Here is a 20,330-nt window from a genome sequence, read left to right as displayed (position 1 = left end):
AGTTTCATAAAAAAAAAACATCTAACTAAAATCATAGATTAAAAATATTCCAATAAAATGCAACATGAATTATGTATGTAGTTTCTTCTTGTGTTCCTCGTCTCTCAATTAATAATCTGCAACTTGAAATGAATAATTATTGCATTTTCTGTGGTTTTTGGTGTACATTCACTACAAGAAAACGTAGCAGTAACAACAGCGTTTTACGAGGAAATAATTTCCTCGTAAATTTACATACGCTTTACAACGCAATTACGACGAGACATAACTTCGTCGTAAACTCCATGGTAATTTACGACGAAATATTTTCGTCGTAAAGTCAATGTAAGTTTACGACGAAAGTACGTGGAATGCGAAATAGTTGTAAACGTTACATCGACATTACAACGAATCATGTTACCGTTATATAAAGGTGACAACGTGTATTTAATGTGCTTTAACTTACCTAAATTCGTTGTAAACGCATTGTAAATTTTCCATGTAAAATCCATGTAAAACTTACCATATTTCTCTATATATATGTCATTTCCCACAACTCTCTTCCTCACAACACACAACTCTCTTCCTCACAACACACAACTCCTCATTCAGCCACCAATTACTATTTCGAAGATAACGATAACGAACATGAGTCATTCGTCTGTCTGCCAATTCAGTGGAGCGACAAGGAGAAAATGGAGGGAAGTGCAGTTGGTTTATACTTGAGTGGAACCTCCGACCATCGTCAAAGGTTCCTCTCAAGTACAAACCAGCTGCACTTCCGTCCACTTTCTCCTTGTCGTTCCACTGAATTGGCAGACAGACGAACGACACAGGTTCCTTATCGTTGTCTTAGAATTAGTAAATGGTGGGTTAACAACGCAATTACGACGAAACCAACGAAACCAAATTTCGTCGTAAACGCCATGTAATATTACGACGTAAGTACGTCGAAAAGAAAACTTTACATCGATATTACAACGAATCATGTTACCTATATATTTAGGTGAAAAACTTATCGAAGTTCGTTGTAAAGTCGTTGTAAAAAAACTCTGTAAAATCCATGTAAAAGTTTTCTTGTAAAATCGTTGTTATATTTCAACTACCCAACTCAAAAATTTCTCTATATATATGTCATTTTCCACAACTCTCTTCCTCACAACACACAAATCTCTTCCTCACAAGACCCAAACGGAAAAAAAAATTAAAAAAAAAATAGAAGAAAAAATGGTCGGTGGCGGTAGTATTTACGAGTTACGAAGTTGGATGTATTTGCACAAAGATTCCGATGGGAGAGTGACAAATGCATTTCTGAACGGGCTAGAGACATTCATGCACCAGGCGGGCTGTACACCGATCACGCAGGAAAGCGGTAAGATGTTCTGCCCCTGTTCAAAATGCAAGAATTCGAAATTTGCACGTAGTGAAACTGTATGGAATCATTTAGTAAACAGAGAATTTACACCACAGTACTACATTTGGTATCAACATGGAGAGGGTTATGGGGGAAATGAAGCTAGTAGTAGTAATGCTAATTTTGAGGTTGCTCATCATAATGAAGAACTGAATTATGTGCATAATGAATATAATTATCATCAAGAGACGCAGATGGTAGATCATGATAGGGTTCAAGATATGATTAGTGATGCATTTTTAGAAACAACTACAACAATAGCAGATGGAACTAGAAATGTAGAAGAACCTAATTTGGATGCAAAAAGGTTTTATGAAATGCTAGATGCTGCAAATCAACCAATCTACACTGGTTGTAGAGAAGGTCTCTCTAAATTGTCTCTAGCAGCTAGAATGATGAATATTAAAATGGATCATAATTTACCTGAGAATTGCATGGATGCATGGGCGGAGTTGTTTAAAGAGTATTTGCCAGAAGACAACGTGTCTGCTGAATCTTATTATGAGATTCAGAAATTGGTTTATAGTCTTGGGTTACCCTCGGAGATGATTGATGTTTGCATCGACAACTGCATGATCTACTGGAAGGAAAATGACAAGTTAGAAGAGTGTCGATTCTGCAAAAAACCACGATTCAAACCGCAAGGCCGTGGGAGGAATAGGGTACCGTACCAAAGGATGTGGTACCTACCAATTACAGACAGATTGAAAAGATTATATCAATCTGAGAGGACTGCTGCGTCGATGAGGTGGCATGCCGAACATGTCCAGAGAGATGGTGAGGTTGCACATCCATCAGACGCAAGAGCGTGGAAACATTTCAACAAGGTACACGGAGATTTTGCTACAAATATTCGGAATGTCTATCTTGGGTTATGCACCGATGGATTTAGTCCATTTAGAATGTCTGGTAGACAATATTCTTTGTGGCCAGTCATTCTTACGCCGTATAATTTACCGCCGGATATGTGCATGGAACAAGAATTTCTATTTTTGACCATATTAATCCCAGGGCCGAAGCATCCAAAACGGTCTCTTGATATTTTTCTTCAACCGTTGATAGAAGAGCTAAAGCAATTGTGGTCAGAAGGGGTGAGGACGTACGATTGTTCTTTGAAAAACAATTTTACGATGCGAGCAGTTCTGATGTGGACGATAAGTGATTTCCCTGCTTATGGGATGTTGTCTGGCTGGACAACACATGGAAGATTATCTTGTCCGTATTGTCTTGGATCCACGGATGCTTTCCAACTGAAGAATGGTAGGAAGAGTTGTTGGTTTGATTGTCATCGTCGGTTTCTTCCACTTGCCCATCCGTACAGAAGAAATAAGACATTGTTTCGACACAAAAAAATTGTCAGAGACAGTCCTCCTCCATATCTCACCGGCCAGCAGATCGAAGCGGACATTGATTATTAAGAAGAGTATATTTTGGGAGCTACCCTATTGGAAGGATCTTCTCTTACACCACAATCTGGATGTCATGCATATCGAGAAGAACTTTTTTGAGAACATCATGAATACATTACTTAACGTCCCTGGGAAGACAAAAGATAACAAAAAGTCAAGGATGGACTTACCTGATATTTGCTCAAGAAGTGAGTTACATATCAAGAGCAATGGAAACGTTCATGTTCCCATCTTCCGGTTGTCATCAGCAGCCAAAACAACCTTGTTTGACTGGGTTGCATCGGAAGTTAAGTTTCCTGATGGTTATGTTTCAAATATGTCAAGATGTATTGAACGAGGTCAAAAGTTCTCCGGAATGAAAAGTCATGATTGTCATGTGTTTATGCAACGACTGCTTCCATTTGCTTTTGCCGAGCTCCTTCCAGCAAATGTCCACGAAGCACTTGCAGGTAATTATAAATTTATATATACATATGTTACGAAATGTTATTAATTTGATTCCTTTTAAAATATACAGCCATCGGAGCATTTTTCAGAGATCTTAGCACACGTACGTTCAAAGAAGAAGTCATCGAACAACTTCATCAGAACATTCAGATCATATTGTGCAACCTGGAGAAGATATTTCCTCCTTCATTTTTTGACGTCATGGAGCATCTAGTTGTCCACCTACCGTATGAAGCATTGCTTCGTGGACCTGTTCACAACGGATAGATGTATCCGTATGAGCGACAGATGAAACATTTGAAGGGGAAAGCAAGAAATCTTGCAAAGGTAGAAGGTTCAATAGTTGCAGGGAGTTTGACAGCCGAAACATCTAACTTCACATCATACTACTTTGCTCCAGCTGTTCGTACGAGAAAAAAAGTTCCTAGGAGATATGATGATGGTGGAGTACCGACATCATATCCAATTGATGGTGTTCCTGACATTTTCTGCGAAATTGGACGGTTTGGTGGTAAAACGAAAGAAGTATGGTGGTCATGTGAAGAAGATAAACATAGTGCCCACACTTATATTCTGCTCAACTGCGAGGATGTAATGACCCGTTACTTTGAAAGGTAAATATTTTTGTGAATGTTAATTATATGAATTAAAGTTAATTATGTATGATTTGATTATTTGTTCAATTTGCAGGATGTTTGTATCTCAAGTTGAAGAAGCAATACCAGGAATATCTGCAACTGATGTGGATACACGTAAAGATAAGCACTTTGTCAAGTGGTTAAAATCGCAGGTAATATATCTCATACTATTATATTAATTAAGTAAGTGTTTAAGAATATATATATGTTTTTTGCAGGTTGATTATGACGATCCTTATTATCCCGTATGGTTTCACGAATTGGTTCAAGGTCCAGTTGCAAAGGTCACCACATCACCTATGTATTTCACACGAGGATTTACCTTTCACACATACGAGTATGGGAGACATCGGGCAACGAGTAACTACGGAATATGTGTGAAAGGTGAAACAGACTTTTACGGGATATTGCAGGAGATTATTGAAGTGGAATTTCCGGGGTTATTGAAGCTAAAATGCGTCCTCTTCAAATGTGAATGGTTCGATCCTGTTGTGAACCGAGGGATTCGGTATAACAAATTTGGTGTTGTGGATGTCAATTTTGGGAGAAGATACAACAAATTTGAGCCTTTCATTTTAGCTTCACAAGCCGAGCAAGTTAGCTTCCTTCCTTATCCTCGGCTTCGAACTTCCGGGATAAACTGGGTAACTGCTATCAAAGTTACACCTCGTGGACGCATTGTCGTTGGAGAAGAACCGCCCTTGCAAGAAGAATACGCTATCACTGAAGTTGAGGTACCAAACAACCAACTGATGAAATCCTTTTGATCGACCCGCAAAACTTTCAATATGAAGATATTCCCGAAGATGCGACAGATGAAGCACGTGAAGACGAGTTCGAGAGAAGCGACGATGATGATTGTAATGATAGTGATGAGAACGAAAACGATTTAGAGTGATGTAATAGTGATGAGAACGAAAACTTTAGAGTGATGTAATATATGTATCAAATGTTGGATTTCTCTATTGTAACATTTTCTAAAAGAAAGAGTAAGAAGTAGTATGAAATAAGATATGATGTTAGATGATATGTGACTTTGGGGTTTAGGGATTTCATTCTCGGTGTTTAGGGTTAAGCGTCGTAATTTCGTCGTAAATGGAAAAACACGGGCCTGGTAATTTAGTCGTAAAACAAAAAACACGGGCCTGGTAATTTCGTCGTAAATGAAAAAACGCGGGCCTGGTAAATTCGTCGTAAATGGAAAAACGCGGGCCTGGTAAATTCGTCGTAAATTTACGTCGCTTTTACGACGAATCCTAATCTATATAAGGAGACGCCGAGAGCAAGGCTGCCTCGCTCATTCCTCCCAAATTCCTTTGCTCTCTCTAAGGTAAACACTCTCTTCTCTCTTTTTTTTTTTTTTTAAATTAGTTTAGGTGATTAGTTAGGTAACGGAATTAGTTTAGGTGATTAGTTAGGTAATTAGTTTAGGTGATTAGTTAGGTAACGGAATAATATTTTTATTATGTCGTAACTGATTAAATTTATTTTAGTTTTTTTTAGATGGCTCCTAGAAGAAAATCCAGAGCAGCTAGTTATAAAGATATGTTTGGCGACGATGGTTCCGGTACATCTTCTTCCGGTCCATCGTCTTCCGGTCCATCATCCTCCACCGCAGTTCCAGACTCTCAGCCTTCTCAGAGAGTTGCTTGGAGTCCTCCTCCACCGCAGATGCCTCCACCGCAAATGCCTCCACCGCATATGCCTCCACCTCCTCCTCCAGCGGCTGCACCTGAGCCTGTCCCAGAAGGTGCAGTTCATCCGGATTTGCGTGTGCCTTCATATGCCCCATTCGCGAGATATACGGTAGAGGATTTGCTTGCCCAGCCTGGACGGGAGGGTTTGGATGTTCTAGACCCCGATAGACCCCGAGGAACTTATTGGTAAGTTATTAATTTTTATTACATTAAAATTTAAATTATTTTTATTTTCTAACGGTTAAATTGTTTTCCTTTCAGGTTTGGAGCTAACAACCGTGTTGGCCGGAGCGTTTCGAAAACGATTAAAGGTTACTACGACGGGGCATGTCCGAACTGGAGCAAGACTCCAAATCACGTTAAGATCACTTGGTTTAAAATGTTTGCGGTAAGATTTTTAAATTTAATTAAATTTTCACTTTTAAATATGTATATATTTTTAAAATATTATTATTATATGTAATTTTTTCAAATTTTTTGTGTTTCAGCAAAAGTGACATTGGTCTTTGGGAATCACCGAGATGGTGAAGGCGGAATTCGTTGCAAAAGCAAAGATCCGCCTCTGCAACACAGTCTCCGATTGGAAGGACAAGTGGGAGCTCGACGGGTATGAGGGAAAGCCCACTGAGCTCACGAAGGATGTGTGGGATGGCCTCATCTCCTATTGGAAGCACCCCTCTTCGATCAAAAAGGCCAATTCGTGCTCGGCTTCTCGAAGAACGAAGGATAAAGATGGTAATTTGCCCATGCTTCACAGAACCGGCCAAAAACCACATGCAGGCATCCGTCTAGAAGTTGTAAGTTTTGTTTTTAAATATTTATTTTAAAATATTCAATTAATATAATTTTTAATATTTTTTTTTTGTAGTTGGAGAAGACGGGAGTCTTACCATCTCTGTCTGACCTATTCAAGATGACTCACGCCACATCCGACGGAGTTTTTGTAGATCCTGCATCTGAGAAACTCGCTCAAGCAGTGGCTACTCGGATTGAAGAACGGGAGATGCAACTAACTCAGGAGTCTCCCGATGGATTACCCGTCACATTGTCCACCGAAGAAGCCGACAGAATCTTCGAAGAGGTAGTACAACTAAAAAATTTTGTTTACATTATTTTTAATAACTATATTAATATATGTTTTAATTTTATAGCTGGCTCCTAGAAAGAAGGGACGAATAGTCGGTATAGGCTCTGTTAACCAAGTTGCAAGGGCAACTTCGTCATACACTTCGAGACGGGATGAAAAGACTTCTCAGATGAAAGCTCGAATGAATAGCCAGCAGGTTCGTTTAGACTCTCTTGAGGATTTGCTAGACGTGATGGTCGTGGGAAACCCGGTTATGCAGAGAATGTTGAGTCAGAGACGAGCCGCTCTTGGGTTGCCAGTACGAGATCCCCAAGAGTCCGATCCAACCCGTCAACAGCCGAGCTACCCCACCGACTACTTCGATGATATGTAGTTTTTTTAATATTTCGGTTTGTATTATGAATTTAAATATTAAGACTTTTAAATGTTTTTTTATATATGTTTTTTATTTTCATATTTCGTTTTAAAATTAAAATTATTTAAAATTCTGAATTTTAAATAAATTCAAATATATATATATATATATATATATATATATATATATATATATTTGAGGTTAAAAACAATATTCAAAATATATTATAAAACGAAACGTCGATGTAGGCTCGACGTAAACATTTACTACTGATTACCGTCGAAAATATTTACGAGTCTTTTACATCGAAGTTTTTACGTGGTCTTTACATCGAAATGTTACGTGGAGTTTACATCGAAATATTTACGAGGGTGTTACAACGAAAATGTTTACGTGTGCTTTACATCGAATCCGTTACGTGGAGTTTACCACGAAATTTTACGTGTCGTTTACGACGAATCTCTGCCCTGCGCTTTACGAGGAATATATTTCGTCGTAAACTTAACAAGTCATTTACGACGAAACGTCGGTTACGACGGGCGTTTTACGACGAAACGTGTTTCGAGGTTCATTCGTCGTAACACCCCGTTTACGACGAAATTACAACGTATATTGCCCTCGTAAAAAATATGTTTTCTTGTAGTGATTTTGGTATGTGATTTAGTTGTAGACTATCGTGCTTTACATGTAGAGTACTAAACTTCAAACATTACAGGTATAAACTTTGATGATGAACGGGTGAAGAAGGAAGATGTGAACATGGCGCTGGAAGAACAATATGGTGGTGAAGAGGACGATGCGATCTCTCTCTGGGTTTTATTTCCATATTTGCTTTGTAAGTCTTATTTTTTTCAGTTCTTGAAATATTAAAGTCTGTTTATCAAAAAAAAAAAGTCTGTTTATCTTCAGTTACCGTAGAATAATCTTGCTTTAAATAAACCATAGTGTGAATCGTTTAAATACTCTAAATACTGAATGGATAATCACTGTGATTTACAAAAATAAAATAAAAATATTTAATTAAAAGCATAGACTAAAAAGATATCAGTGGCAGAGATATGTAAATACTTCAAAACTTGAAGGAGGCTTCAAAAAAGGCTCTTCAGTTTTAATAGTATTGATGGATTGAAAACTTAATTCTTGAAAACTCAAGAAAAAACTAGATCTCTAATTGAAAACTCAAAACCGACTATTTGAAAATAACTAAGAATTCAAACAGAAAGGGTGGAATAAAGAATCAAAATGAAATGGAGAAAAAAGAGGATAAGAAATCTTGCTACGCATGATGTTGCCTTTTTCATGTACATTATATGTATATCACTAACTGATACTCCCTTCGTTTCAATGAGATAGAAGTTTTAGAGAAAATTTTTGTTTCAGAAAAATAGATTTTTTATGTTGTCAATATAAAATTTAAAAAATTCAATAAAAGTAATTAGAATTATTAAAAGACTATTAGTTAAAAACATTGAAATTTGATAATTTTAGAAAACAATACATAATTAATGTTTTTTTTTAAATATGTGTGAAAAACAAAACATTCATCTCTGAGAAAGGGAAAGGAGTATAAGTTGGTGTTACTCTACTTTTGTTGGGGTGAGAACTTCTACTAAATTATTTGTATGATCTAGAATCAATAACATTAAATACATCGATGTACACCCATTCTCCAACCATTGATAATAAAATAAGTCGAAAACTAATAATCAAAACGAACGTGTTGGTAAGGTATAAATGAGTTAGTTGTTCGTTTTAATTTTCTCTTCGTCTGAAAAGTCCACACGCAAGTTACTACTACGATATACTCACTCTATTTAGGTTTGGGTTTGAATCCTTTATTGATCGAAAATGAACAAATCCATGCCCACATGACACCGAAGAACCGTCGTAACATGCCGGTGACCAACCTTCATTAATGCCTCTCTAACTTTGGAATAATTATTTGGTTTTCAAAAGGAAATTACCATAACTCTTAAGGATTTTATCAGAGAACATACTTTTACGTGCAGATTTTTTATCTATCTCATTATCGATATATTTTCTTGAGTGGTCAAAGACTCAAAGTCACCTACTGGGTAGTGCCAGTCTTTAAATTTTTCGGGTTGAATTCAAAACTAAAAATATAGGTTCTCAAAACATTTCCAACTCATTGTTATTTTCAACTCTATAATAATATTGAGAAGTAAAATTGCTCCAACACATTTATATTTCTTCCTTTATAATAAATATTGTTATTTTTTTCTATTTATAGAAGAAGAAATAATATTCTTCTATTTTAACTCTATATTTAGAGATTGATATTTTAGAAAAATAAATTGGAGCATATCTCACCTCTGTTATAAAGTTATTCTATATTAGAAGTAAAAATAACTAAATACATTGGGGATGGTCTAAGTGATAATTTTTTAAAAAAACATTTATTGACATTAAAGTTTTCAATTAGAAATTTACAATATCCCTAAAACTTTTTAAAGTATCAATTCTGAAACTATCTTTCTATATCATTTTGTGTAAAAGAAAAAAAAAATACTCAAGCATTTATTATGTTATTTGTTTGAAATAGGTTTAAGTAAAACTCATTTTTCCTTTCTTGTGCTAATAACAAAAAAAAAACCAAAAAACTATATAAATTGTATGCCGCCCCATACCAATGTATCTTAGGCATGTGTTCAAAGTCGGGCCTGCTGCTGGAGTAAATGGACATGCACCAAGGAAGAAAATATCAAGGTCTCCAGGAATACAGAGAAAATACTTACACAATATTCAACGCATAAGTAAGATAGTGATCAGTTCAAAAAAATAAAAATAATAAGTAAGATAGTGAACAACAAAATAATAAGGCAATCACAAAGGATTATGTGGTTGCAAACGAGTGTTTTTGTGATATTAGTGTTTATCCTGATAAAATCATATATATTTTTCTGGAAAGATGGAGAGGCCCTATTGATTCATATTTAATGAAGACTTGATTCATATTTTATAAGAGAGTATCCATTCAGATACCAAATTTTTGAATGATGTGGTGTTTGGATAATCCACATGTCGGCCTTTCGCGTGAACCACATAAAATAGGTTCGGCAAGTTAGACTTCCTTCAAGAGTCAAGACACTATCAGAATATCCCCAGCGAGTAGGTTGACATGGTCGCACAATAATACCTTGACAGAATTTTTTTTTTTTAATAAAAATAACAATAATAATACCTTGACAGCCCAAATTAAGGACCTATATGATAGAAGACGACGTCGTATGTAAATAACACACAGCAAAGAAATACAGGTGAAGTTAAAAACACTTGTCCACACATGGGCACAAGAACATTTAAGGAGTTGAAGGCAACTGGTGGTTAGGGAGCTAGTATGCGACTTAATTTAACCAGCTTAAATAGATTGGTAAGTGTTAGCCGTCTATATCCATACTTTAATATACTTCAACCTCAGATCTTTCTACTAAAACCCTTGCATTATAAATTCTACGTACACTCCCACTTCTTCTCCTCAAATTCATCAAAACTACATTTCTATTCTAACTCCCACAGAAATGGCGATTCGTCTTTCGTTGATATGCCTCCTTGTTTCAGTCACGGCCATTGCGGCTGATTTAACACCGGAGCGTTATTGGAACTCTGCCTTACCAAACACTCCCATACCAAACTCTCTTCGCCATCTTTTTACGTCTGGTTGAAACTTTTTTTCACTTTAACATGCCATATTTGTTTCCTTCTAGTTTTGTGAAACACTGTTAATTTCTAATTTCTCTAGGATCTGCTTATGTATATATATTATGATTTTCTATACTTTAAAATGTTTTCCAAGTTTTATATTTACAGAGATACAAGAAATGGAAAATGATAGACCTAAATGCAAAGAAAAATATGGTTGAGTACTTATTACAATTCCTATATATTATACTACTATTTATAACATGTATTTGAAGTTATGTGTCACAAGTTGATTGGTTATACAATCGCTAGTAATTTTTGGAAGTGTACGTTAGTAGCCGATTGATGTCTCCTTACCAAATTATTTCATTGTTGCAGATTTTAGCGACGAGAAAAGCACCAACGTCCAAGTAGGGAAAGGAGGCGTGAACGTTTACACCGGAAAAGGTAAGCCTGGCGGAGGAACCGCCGTGAACGTTGGAAAGGGAGGTGTACATGTGAACACCGGCAAGGGTAAGGGAACACACGTGAGCGTTAGCGGTGGAAAAGGCCACGGAGGAGGCGTCGGCGTCCACACCGGGAAGCCAGGAAAGAGAACCGACGTAGGAGTTGGCAAAGGTGGCGTTATAGTGCACACGCGCCACAAGGGAAAGCCGGTCTACGTTGGGGTGAAACCAGGACATAACCCTTTTGTGTATAACTATGCAGCGAGTGAGACTCAGCTCCACGACGATCCCAAAGCGGCTCTCTTCTTCTTGGAGAAAGACATGGTTCCCGGAAAAGCTATGAACCTCAGGTTTAATGCGGAGGACGGCTACGACGGCAAAACTGCGTTCTTGCCACGTGGAGAGGCGGAAACGGTGCCGTTCGGGTCTGAGAAGTTCTCGGAGATCTTGAACACGTTCTCGGTGAAACCTGGCTCGGGAGAAGCAGAGATGATGAAGAAAACGATTGAGGAGTGTGAAGCGAAAAGAGTCGGTGGAGAGGAGAAGTATTGTGCTACGTCTTTGGAGTCGATGGTGGACTTTAGCGTTTCTAAACTTGGCAAAGATCACGTTCGTGCTGTCTCCACTGAGGTACAAAAAAAAAACATAAGCTAATCTTTTTTTTCCGGTATGGCTTGAACATAGCCAAATGAAATAGTTTTAAATATTTTTGAGTTAAAATATATAAAAATAAGCCTTTAAATTGTTACTTTTTTTTTTTGCTAAACCCCTTTACTCAATTGTTTAGGCTTTCCCAAAGCAAGTCGGCTATGTTTGATTAGACTTAAATTTTGACAAAAAAAACAATAAACTAAATAAAATATTTGCAACTAGGTTTGGTTATGCTCGTTTTTTAGGTCTTCACTTATATTTTCTTTATATTTAGTTTGAATTCGGTGCGGTTTCAGCTAATAATAAGAAACATATAAATTGTTTATACTCAAAAACTGGTTGAAACCCCTAGGTTTAGTTTATTTGGTTTGAAAATAAGAAAAGACATTTACGTTTGGTTCGGTCTAGTGTGTCTAATATTCTGTCAACGCCTAATGTGTTTATGTCTAATATTCTGGTTGACATGTAACCTTGGCTTCAACAGGTGGCTGAGAAGAATGCACCGATGCAAAAGTACAGAATCGCAGCGGCTGGGGTAAAGAAGTTGTCAGACGACAAGTCGGTGGTGTGTCACAAACAGAAGTACCCATTCGCTGTGTTCTACTGCCACAAGGCGATGATGACGAGCGTTTACGCGGTTCCCCTCGAAGGAGAGAACGGGTTGCGTGCTAAAGCGGTTGCGGTATGTCACAAGAACACCTCGGCGTGGAACCCAAACCACTTGGCCTTTAAAGTCCTTAAGGTGAAGCCTGGGAGTGTTCCGGTCTGCCATTTCCTCCCTGAAACCCATGTTGTTTGGTTCAGCTACTAGATATGCTTTTCTATATTATATAATAATGTATAAGAAGATCTATATTCTGGGATGTTTTGTATGTATACATATATATATGTGTGTGGTTTCCATATAATTAATGACCGAAGGCATCTTATATGTTTTGCTTTACGGAGTCTTTTATGACCCTACTTGCTTCTTGTTGTGTAGCAATAATAAAACTAATTATTAATCAAGTGTGGTGGTGATCTAGTGATACTAGTTTCCAAAACCACTAATTCAAATAGTAGTTTACGTCTCAAATATAACATTATCATTGAGGTTCAATGCACTTTCTCTGGACGCAAATCTTTTTTACCTCTGTGTAGCGACAAATCAAGGAGAACACGAGGTTCGGAAGCTATGTCTATGGTCTAACAAAGTAGGTGTGAAGAGTTTTATCTCCTCTGTTTAATCATCAATAATTGTACATGGGAAAAAAGAAAGAACGAATTGTACATGAGAAGGAGAACACATAGAAGAAGAGTCACGAGGTTTTGATAGTTTCTACAATATAGTGTCATACAAAAAGAACATGTCCATCCAACCCCAACCAACTTTAAACAGTAGACTCAATTTCTCCAAATACAATTTGCATGCAATCAAAATCCGCGCGCAGGAGATCAACTCATAGCTGGTTAGGCACATATGTTTTAATTTTAGGGATGAGCAAAAAAACCAAACCGAGTCAAACCGAATGAACCGATCCGAAACCGATTCAAACCGAACCAAAGTCTATTTCAAACTATTCGGTTGAAGATTTTTCCAACCCGAATGGTTCGGTTCGGTTTTAAAACCGAACCGGTTAAACCGATATATTTTGTAATTATTTAAATTAAAAATATATTAATAATACCAATACTAAAATTCTAATACCAAACCACATATTTCCATTTTTCATTCATTAACATATATTCTTATAACCTAATATGTAATCATCAAGATATTTGATTTAAAAAAATAAAAAAGTCTGTATTTTTATATTCTTATATATGTGAACATGGATGTTAAAAACTAAAGCACATTTTATTAAAAACAAAAGCACATGGAAGATGATTCTTTGCAGACTTTTTAATAATGATATAATAGACATTATTAATGATGTTGATTTTTTTTTTAGTTAACTTTCATTTGTTTTAATTCTTATATACTTTTTGTGACTTTTAGAAATTTTTTGTTTCAGTTTTATATTAAATTTAGTTTAAATAGTTTATGTTTACATAATTTATCTTAAAAAAATTAAACTATGACGAACCTAATTAAAATGACCCAAAAAACAAATTGAACCGAATACAAACCGAACTGAATATAAACTGAACTGAACACAAACCGAACCAAACCAAACCAAACTAATTATGGTTTATTTTAGTTGGAAAAATACTAGAACCGAACTAACCAAACCGAACCGAACCGAAAAAATAACCGAAGTGCCCATACGAACCAAACTCTTGCAGCTCAAACCGTTAAAAAGGAAACAAAAAAGATTTGATCAAAAGAAAAGAAAAGAGGAGCAAAATAGAAAAGGAAACCAAAAGAAGCATTTTCATTCGTGTGTTGATTGAACGGATACAAAGCGTTACGGTGTTATAAAGGTTATGCAGAATACGACGCCGTAGTGCGTTGAGATATGTGACCGACCGTTAGGACAGCCTATTTTAAAAAATATATATATGGATATTCAGACGAGAAGTAGGTACATAAAGATAAACTCCACTCGCGGTGGCGCGTGGTAATTATCACAACACCTCTTTCTTTCTCTCTTTGTGCGCATCTTTGTCCTTCACTGTGTCAGTACTCACTCCCTTTCCATCTCTCTCTCAAAAAACCTCCGAGGGTTCACGATGGGGTGTGCGCAATCTAAGGTCGACAACGAAGAGTCGGTGGCGAGATGCAAAGAGCGGCGTAACGTAATCAAGGAAGCGGTCACGGCGAGCAAGGCTTTCGCCGCCGGCCATTTCGCATACGCCATTGCGTTAAAGAACACCGGAGCCGCTCTCAGCGACTACGGCCACGGCGAATCCGACCAAACCTTGGATCTCTTGGAACAGAGCCGTTTCGAGAAACAGAGCGAACGCGCCGCGGTGGTGGATCCCGCTCCTCCGCCGCCTCCGCCTATCGAGAGTCTCCCTCCTCCGCCTCCGCCTCTCCCGAAGTTCTCTCCTTCTCCGATCAAAAGGGCCGTGAGCTTGCCGACGGGTGTGGCGGGTAGAGGAAGGAAGGTTAAGGGTGGTGTTGATGATATGGCGATTGAGGAGGAAGATGAAGAGGAAGAGGAGGAGGAGGAGGAGGAGGGTGTTGGTAAGGTGGAGGAGGAGGAAGAGTCTTCGCCGAGAACGCCGGAGAATGTTGGGAAGGGTAGGAAGAGACAAGAGACGCCGGAGGTTGTGAGTGCGTCGCCGGCGAGTAACCTGGCTTGGGATTACTTTTTCATGGTGGAGAATGTGCCTGGGCCTGACTTAGAAGATAGGGAAGTTGGAAACGGGTTTGAGTCTCAAAAAAATCATAACTTTCGCTTTAATGAAGAGATTGAAGAAGAAGAAGAGGAGGAGAAGGAGGAGGAGGAAAAAGCTGGCATGTTCCGTAAGAACTCAGGTCACATTGGTGTTGAGGAGATGGAGCCAAAGACACCTGAGAAAGTTGAAGAAGAAGAGGAGGAGGAGGAGGAGAAAGGTAGAGCTAAGAATAAGATTGAGCATGCCAACACTGCTCCACCGGAGTTCCGGCGTGCGACCACGGCGTCAGACGTGAATCTGATGAAGATTCTGGACGGGATTGATGATCGGTTCTTGAAAGCGTCAGAGTGCGCACAGGAGGTTTCCAAGATGCTGGAAGCAACAAGGTTACATTATCACTCCAATTTTGCTGATAACAGAGGTATGCTATATTCAACTCCTCTTCTTTCTCTTATTCTTTTTTTGATTGAATCATACATTTATTATTGTGTTTTTCTAAACCCAAAATACTCACACTTCCTTTGGTCGTATATTGTGATTGTTCTCTGGTTCAGCTTTATTACAAGGCATTCTAAGACAAAAAACTTTAGTTAAAAGAGTTTTATTTTTGTAGATCAGATCATGGTTTAGTGTCTGCAATATTCCTTTACGTTGCACTTTTTTGGTATGGTCTACTTTGACATTTGTCTGAGAATCCAATAATGAACCTTTTAAGTTAATAGACTCTGGTGGTTTTCTTATTTGCTTATTCACGTGTAAAGATATTAAACAAAGTTATAGATTTGAGTAATCAAACACTTTAACATCCTTTTCTCCCTATCCCTTCCATTATTGCAAAGTGTTGTTTCTTTTTTTATCAGGATATGTTGATCATTCCGCTAGGGTGATGCGGGTTATAACTTGGAACAAATCATTGAGAGGCATTTCAAACGGCGAAGGTGGGAAAGAAGATCAAGAATCAGATGAGCATGAGACTCACGCCACCGTGTTGGACAAATTGTTAGCATGGGAGAAGAAACTCTATGATGAAGTCAAGGTAGCTAGCTAGCTGATCATTTGTCTCTACTACCTTACGTGTGTGAAGGATATGTCTAGTTGAATACATTTTTTTTTTCTCTCTTTTAAAGCAAGGTGAGCTTATGAAGATAGAGTATCAGAAGAAGGTATCTTTACTCAACAGGTATAAAAAAAGAGGCGCAAGTGCAGAAACCGTGGAGAAAACAAAGGCTGCCGTGAGTCATCTCCACACTAGATACATCGTCGACATGCAATCCATGGATTCAACTGTCTCTGAAGTAAACCGTTTAAGAGATGACCAGTTGTATCCAAGACTTGTCTCCTTAGTCGAAGGGTAACTTCTCTCTCTCTCTCTCTCCTTCAAATTAGCATTTTAGCCAACTAATTTTTCTGAACGTGTGACACATCTCTTCTAGGATGGCGAAGATGTGGTCAAACATGTGCATACAACACGACACACAACTAAACATTGTCGGAGAGCTAAAATCTCTCGAGATCTCAACCTCTCAGAAAGAAACAACAAAGCAGCATCACCAGCAGACGCGGCAGTTCTGCACCGTCTTGGAAGAATGGCACGTTCAGTTCGAAAGGCTCGTGACGCATCAGAAGCAGTACATTAACTCTCTAAACACCTGGTTGAAGCTCAACCTTATCCCCATAGAGAGCAGTCTCAAAGAGAGAGTTTCCTCTCCTCCAAGGCCTCAGCATCCGCCAATCCAAGCCCTTCTCCACTCGTGGCACGACCGTCTCGAGAAACTACCCGACGAGGTGGCCAAATCAGCCATCTCGTCGTTCGCAGCGGTTATCAGAACGATCCTGCTTCATCAGGAGGAGGAGATGAAGCTGAAGGAGAGATGCGAAGATACGAGGAGGGAGTTTATTAGGAAGAAGCAAGGGTTTGAGGAATGGTATCAGAAACATTTGGAGAAGAGAGGACCAGTGGAGGAGGAAGGTGGGGAAGATGATCATGTGACTGAGAGGAGAATTGTTGTGGAGAGTTTGAAGAAAAGGCTTGAAGATGAAGAAGAAGCTCACCAGAGGCATTGTGTTCAGGTGAGGGAGAAATCTCTGAATAGTTTGAAGATCAGATTGCCTGAGATCTTCAGGGCATTGTCTGATTATGCTCACGCTTGTGCTGACTCTTACGAGAAGCTCAGAATCATATCTCAGGCTCAGAAACCCACTTTATCTTCCTGAACCAGTTTTTTTCTTTTGAGCAACTCTTCCTGAACCTGTTTTAGTTCTTTTTAGACCCAAGAAAAGATGAAAACATGTCTCTTTCTCTGCTAATGTATTAAAAGAACTCGTTTGAATAGTTTTGTAGTAGTTGTACCTTTAAAAGATTAGTGCTGTCTCGCAGAAAAGTTGGTAAGATAGTACCACTCGTCCACCCTGACTGTTACTAACATTTTTGGACTATGAAATACAGAAAATGAAACATAACTACAATATAAGGACTAGTCTAAAACATCTCCAGAGAACACAATTCAAGAAACAAATACACAAAGAAACTTTAAAATACTGAGCATCCTATATAGGCGATAGTGAGCAAGTAAGATCTACATTGTTGGGAATGTAGTACATCCACATAGAACATAAGAAAAACTATCCGGCTCCCAAGTCCTAAACCCTCTGCGGTCTCTCCACCAGCATCCAAAAAGAGACAAAACGATAACTGGTCCTTTTACCACTACTTCAACAACGTTAGACGTTTACAAACTAGCAGAGAGCTGAGTTCCTAGTTACTCTTTGCCTCATCCTGTTTTTGGCACCAAAGTGGATCTTTTCCTCTGAGTCTTCCTTGCTTTTCTCGGTCTCCTTCACATCATCAATGTCGCTTTCAGGTGCTTCTTCCTCTGTTTTAGAAACATCCTCTGCTGACTTCATCTTGGTATCTTCAGAACTGTTGTTTGAACCCGCCAGTGAGGCATTTTGTTGCTCTATTCCTTCCTCGTCATCTCTATCCGTTTCACTGATCAAGAAAATAATTGAATGATGAGTTCCCTCCCTCATGCTAAAGATCTTCACTCATACCCACTCAAAATATTTTTGATTTTTCTAAGTTCTACAAAAACAGGTGAGGGATCAACAGTTTTCACATTCGAGTTCATCAGATTATCTGAGAAGAAAATACTAATTAAAACTAGATAAGTTCCCTTAACAAAGCAGTCGAGCTCTTACTCTGTATCCTCAACAGCATCTGTGATCATTTTGTCATACTCGTCTGCGTAATAAGATGTGCAAACGCATAAGCCACGAGTAACGGGATCAAATAAGAGGAAGCAGCACAAGTAAAATGACTTTACCAAAGGTGTACGTAACAGGCTTGCGGTTACGACAAGAACGGGTAAAGCGGATAGGACGGGATATGTTGACACTAACCAACATCTCTTGCCTCATCTTCTTTTTGATGGCTCTTTCTTTTTTCTGTTAACATGATACAGCAGATGTGCATAAGCGTAAAGAACAAACTTGAGGGATGTAGCTAACAGTGGAAAACGTACTTTATGAAATTTCTCAACAACGGGTATGGCATCTGTCTCAATCGTCTTGCCGACAGCAGCCAAAGAAGATGCTTTGCTTGATGATAACTCTCTCTGCCATTACAGCATATCAGTATCATTAAAAATGGGAAATGAAACCATTTAACAAATCTTATAGACTAGAAGCAGAAACAAAAAAATCGAAAAGCTTACAGCAACTCTTTGAAATTCATCTAGATTGGTTGCTTCAGTTTCCCAGCAGAAACAGGATGCATCTGAGAACACATTCTTCCTTGCTTTGGCGCTTTTTGAGATTTCATTGACTTCCTTATATAATCTGTACCCCAGGATGTCATTACCATCAAACCTAGAACAGAAAAAAAACAATGAAAGTTAGTCAAACCCAAATGTAAAAATATTGAAAGAAGTAAATGGGACATGTAATGTAACTACCAGTAAGAAGTCTTCTTTCCATCTCCTCCTAACTTCCTTTTGCCGAAACATGGATTCAGGGCTCCTTCATTGGCATTCTCTTGAATATACTTACGAGCATCATCTTGCTATATCATCAACCAATGGAAACAAACAAACAAACAAAATAAACTTGTAAGAAAAAGTAGCAAATGAAATGTAACCATAATATATAGTTAAAATACTAAATGAAAACAAGATATTACTTGGGCACGAAGCTCACAAAGTGCTTTCAGAAACTGCAGGCGATCAGTAGGGTCAAGTCCTTTGTATCCAGATATTTCCTCCCTAACCATAAAGAAGAGAAGAAAGTTGTTACCAACACCATACCATTACAACCTGAAGCAATACATAATTCGCAAGATGTAACATCATTTAACCAACCAATACCCTTTGTTAGCGGTTACAGGAATTTCACCATTGGCAATCTGCAATAATGGTATCAAATGAGTCAAATAAGGAAAACCATAACCAGTTTCAAAAACAGGTCAGAGTGGGCCTTACCGATGGCCACCATGGATCGAGTTTCTTACACAACGCAGTGATCCATGCATCTCCGCCCTCAAGCGATTTATTATTCACCGGTGGTATTCCCTGTCGAAAATCAGATCCAGGTGTTTTTCTTATGGGCAATAATAAACAAACTTGTGTGCACGGTTTAGAAAATAATCAAAAAGAGATTTTTGTGAAACTTAAGCAATATGTTTTTTTGTCAGTACAGCTGAATAATAGATAAAGTCGAGACCTTTAGAAGTGCAATGTGAAGCTGAGCATTTGTAGCGTCGGAACCGATGAGACCCATCTCAATTTCTTCAGCTGTTACCTTTAATTTTTCCGAGATAAGTGGTCGAAAGACCTGTTGTCACAGCAACATCCAAATCACATGACCAATGTTAGAAACGTTTAGTTCCCAGTTATATCAAAGCAACAAGCAGATAAATTTCTCACAAAAAGCCCTAGAATCTAAACACGTAAAAGAGGTTCATACATTGATGAAGTTAAGAACGGAAGCAAGTTCCCAGCTTCCACGCAAGTGCTTTACTGCTGCGTCTGAGGGTGAATCTTCGTCGTCCGAGAGAATCGTCAAGCCGTCGACGCAGTTTTCCAACACCGGTTCGGGTTCTGTGGTCGCGACCGTTGGTCTCTGGCGGAGAGTCACCATATTCGGAGAGTGAGTGAGAGAGAGAGAGAGAGGATGAAAGGGCTTTGTGGGGAGTGGGAATATTAATAAATGGAGAATTTTTTTTGGAGAATTCTCCCGCCACTGGGGGGATGCTTTCTGCAATTTACTATTTTACCCCCGACCCATCCT

General features: G+C 38.2%; 3 protein-coding genes across 4 annotated transcripts; 2 read left to right on the top strand and 1 right to left on the bottom strand.

Moving 5' to 3' along the window:
* Positions 1 to 10,464: 10,464 nt before the first annotated feature.
* On the top strand, positions 10,465 to 12,726 carry LOC106348544 (dehydration-responsive protein RD22-like). 2 transcript variants are annotated; one of them, XM_013788304.3, is made up of 4 exons: positions 10,465 to 10,704; positions 10,855 to 10,902; positions 11,065 to 11,762; positions 12,268 to 12,726. In XM_013788304.3, the coding sequence occupies exons 1-4, from the start codon at positions 10,566 to 10,568 to the stop codon at positions 12,592 to 12,594; spliced, it is 1,212 nt and encodes a 403-aa protein (XP_013643758.2). In that variant the 5' UTR covers positions 10,465 to 10,565; the 3' UTR covers positions 12,595 to 12,726.
* A 1,576-nt stretch (positions 12,727 to 14,302) lies between these two features.
* LOC106348541 (protein ROLLING AND ERECT LEAF 2) lies at positions 14,303 to 17,410 on the top strand. The gene is made up of 4 exons (XM_013788300.3): positions 14,303 to 15,468; positions 15,908 to 16,083; positions 16,175 to 16,398; positions 16,481 to 17,410. Exons 1-4 carry the CDS (start codon positions 14,436 to 14,438, stop codon positions 17,259 to 17,261), a joined length of 2,214 nt encoding a protein of 737 aa, XP_013643754.2. The 5' UTR covers positions 14,303 to 14,435; the 3' UTR covers positions 17,262 to 17,410.
* Positions 17,411 to 17,496: 86 nt separating this feature from the next.
* On the bottom strand, positions 17,497 to 20,277 carry LOC106348542 (DDT domain-containing protein DDR4-like). The gene is made up of 11 exons (XM_013788301.3): positions 20,007 to 20,277; positions 19,764 to 19,874; positions 19,523 to 19,612; positions 19,409 to 19,446; positions 19,225 to 19,306; positions 19,001 to 19,107; positions 18,761 to 18,914; positions 18,569 to 18,661; positions 18,371 to 18,491; positions 18,246 to 18,288; positions 17,497 to 18,036 (listed from the first exon to the last, which is right to left on the bottom strand). Exons 1-11 carry the CDS (start codon positions 20,178 to 20,180, stop codon positions 17,784 to 17,786), a joined length of 1,266 nt encoding a protein of 421 aa, XP_013643755.2. The 5' UTR covers positions 20,181 to 20,277; the 3' UTR covers positions 17,497 to 17,783.
* Between the last annotated feature and the right edge of the window lie 53 nt (positions 20,278 to 20,330).

The sequence above is a fragment of the Brassica napus genome, chromosome A6 (genome assembly GCF_020379485.1).
Source record: "Brassica napus cultivar Da-Ae chromosome A6, Da-Ae, whole genome shotgun sequence".
Taxonomy (NCBI): Eukaryota; Viridiplantae; Streptophyta; class Magnoliopsida; order Brassicales; family Brassicaceae; genus Brassica; species Brassica napus.
The sequence above is the reverse complement of the archived record's forward strand: the minus strand, read 5'-3'. Positions and strand labels throughout refer to the sequence as shown.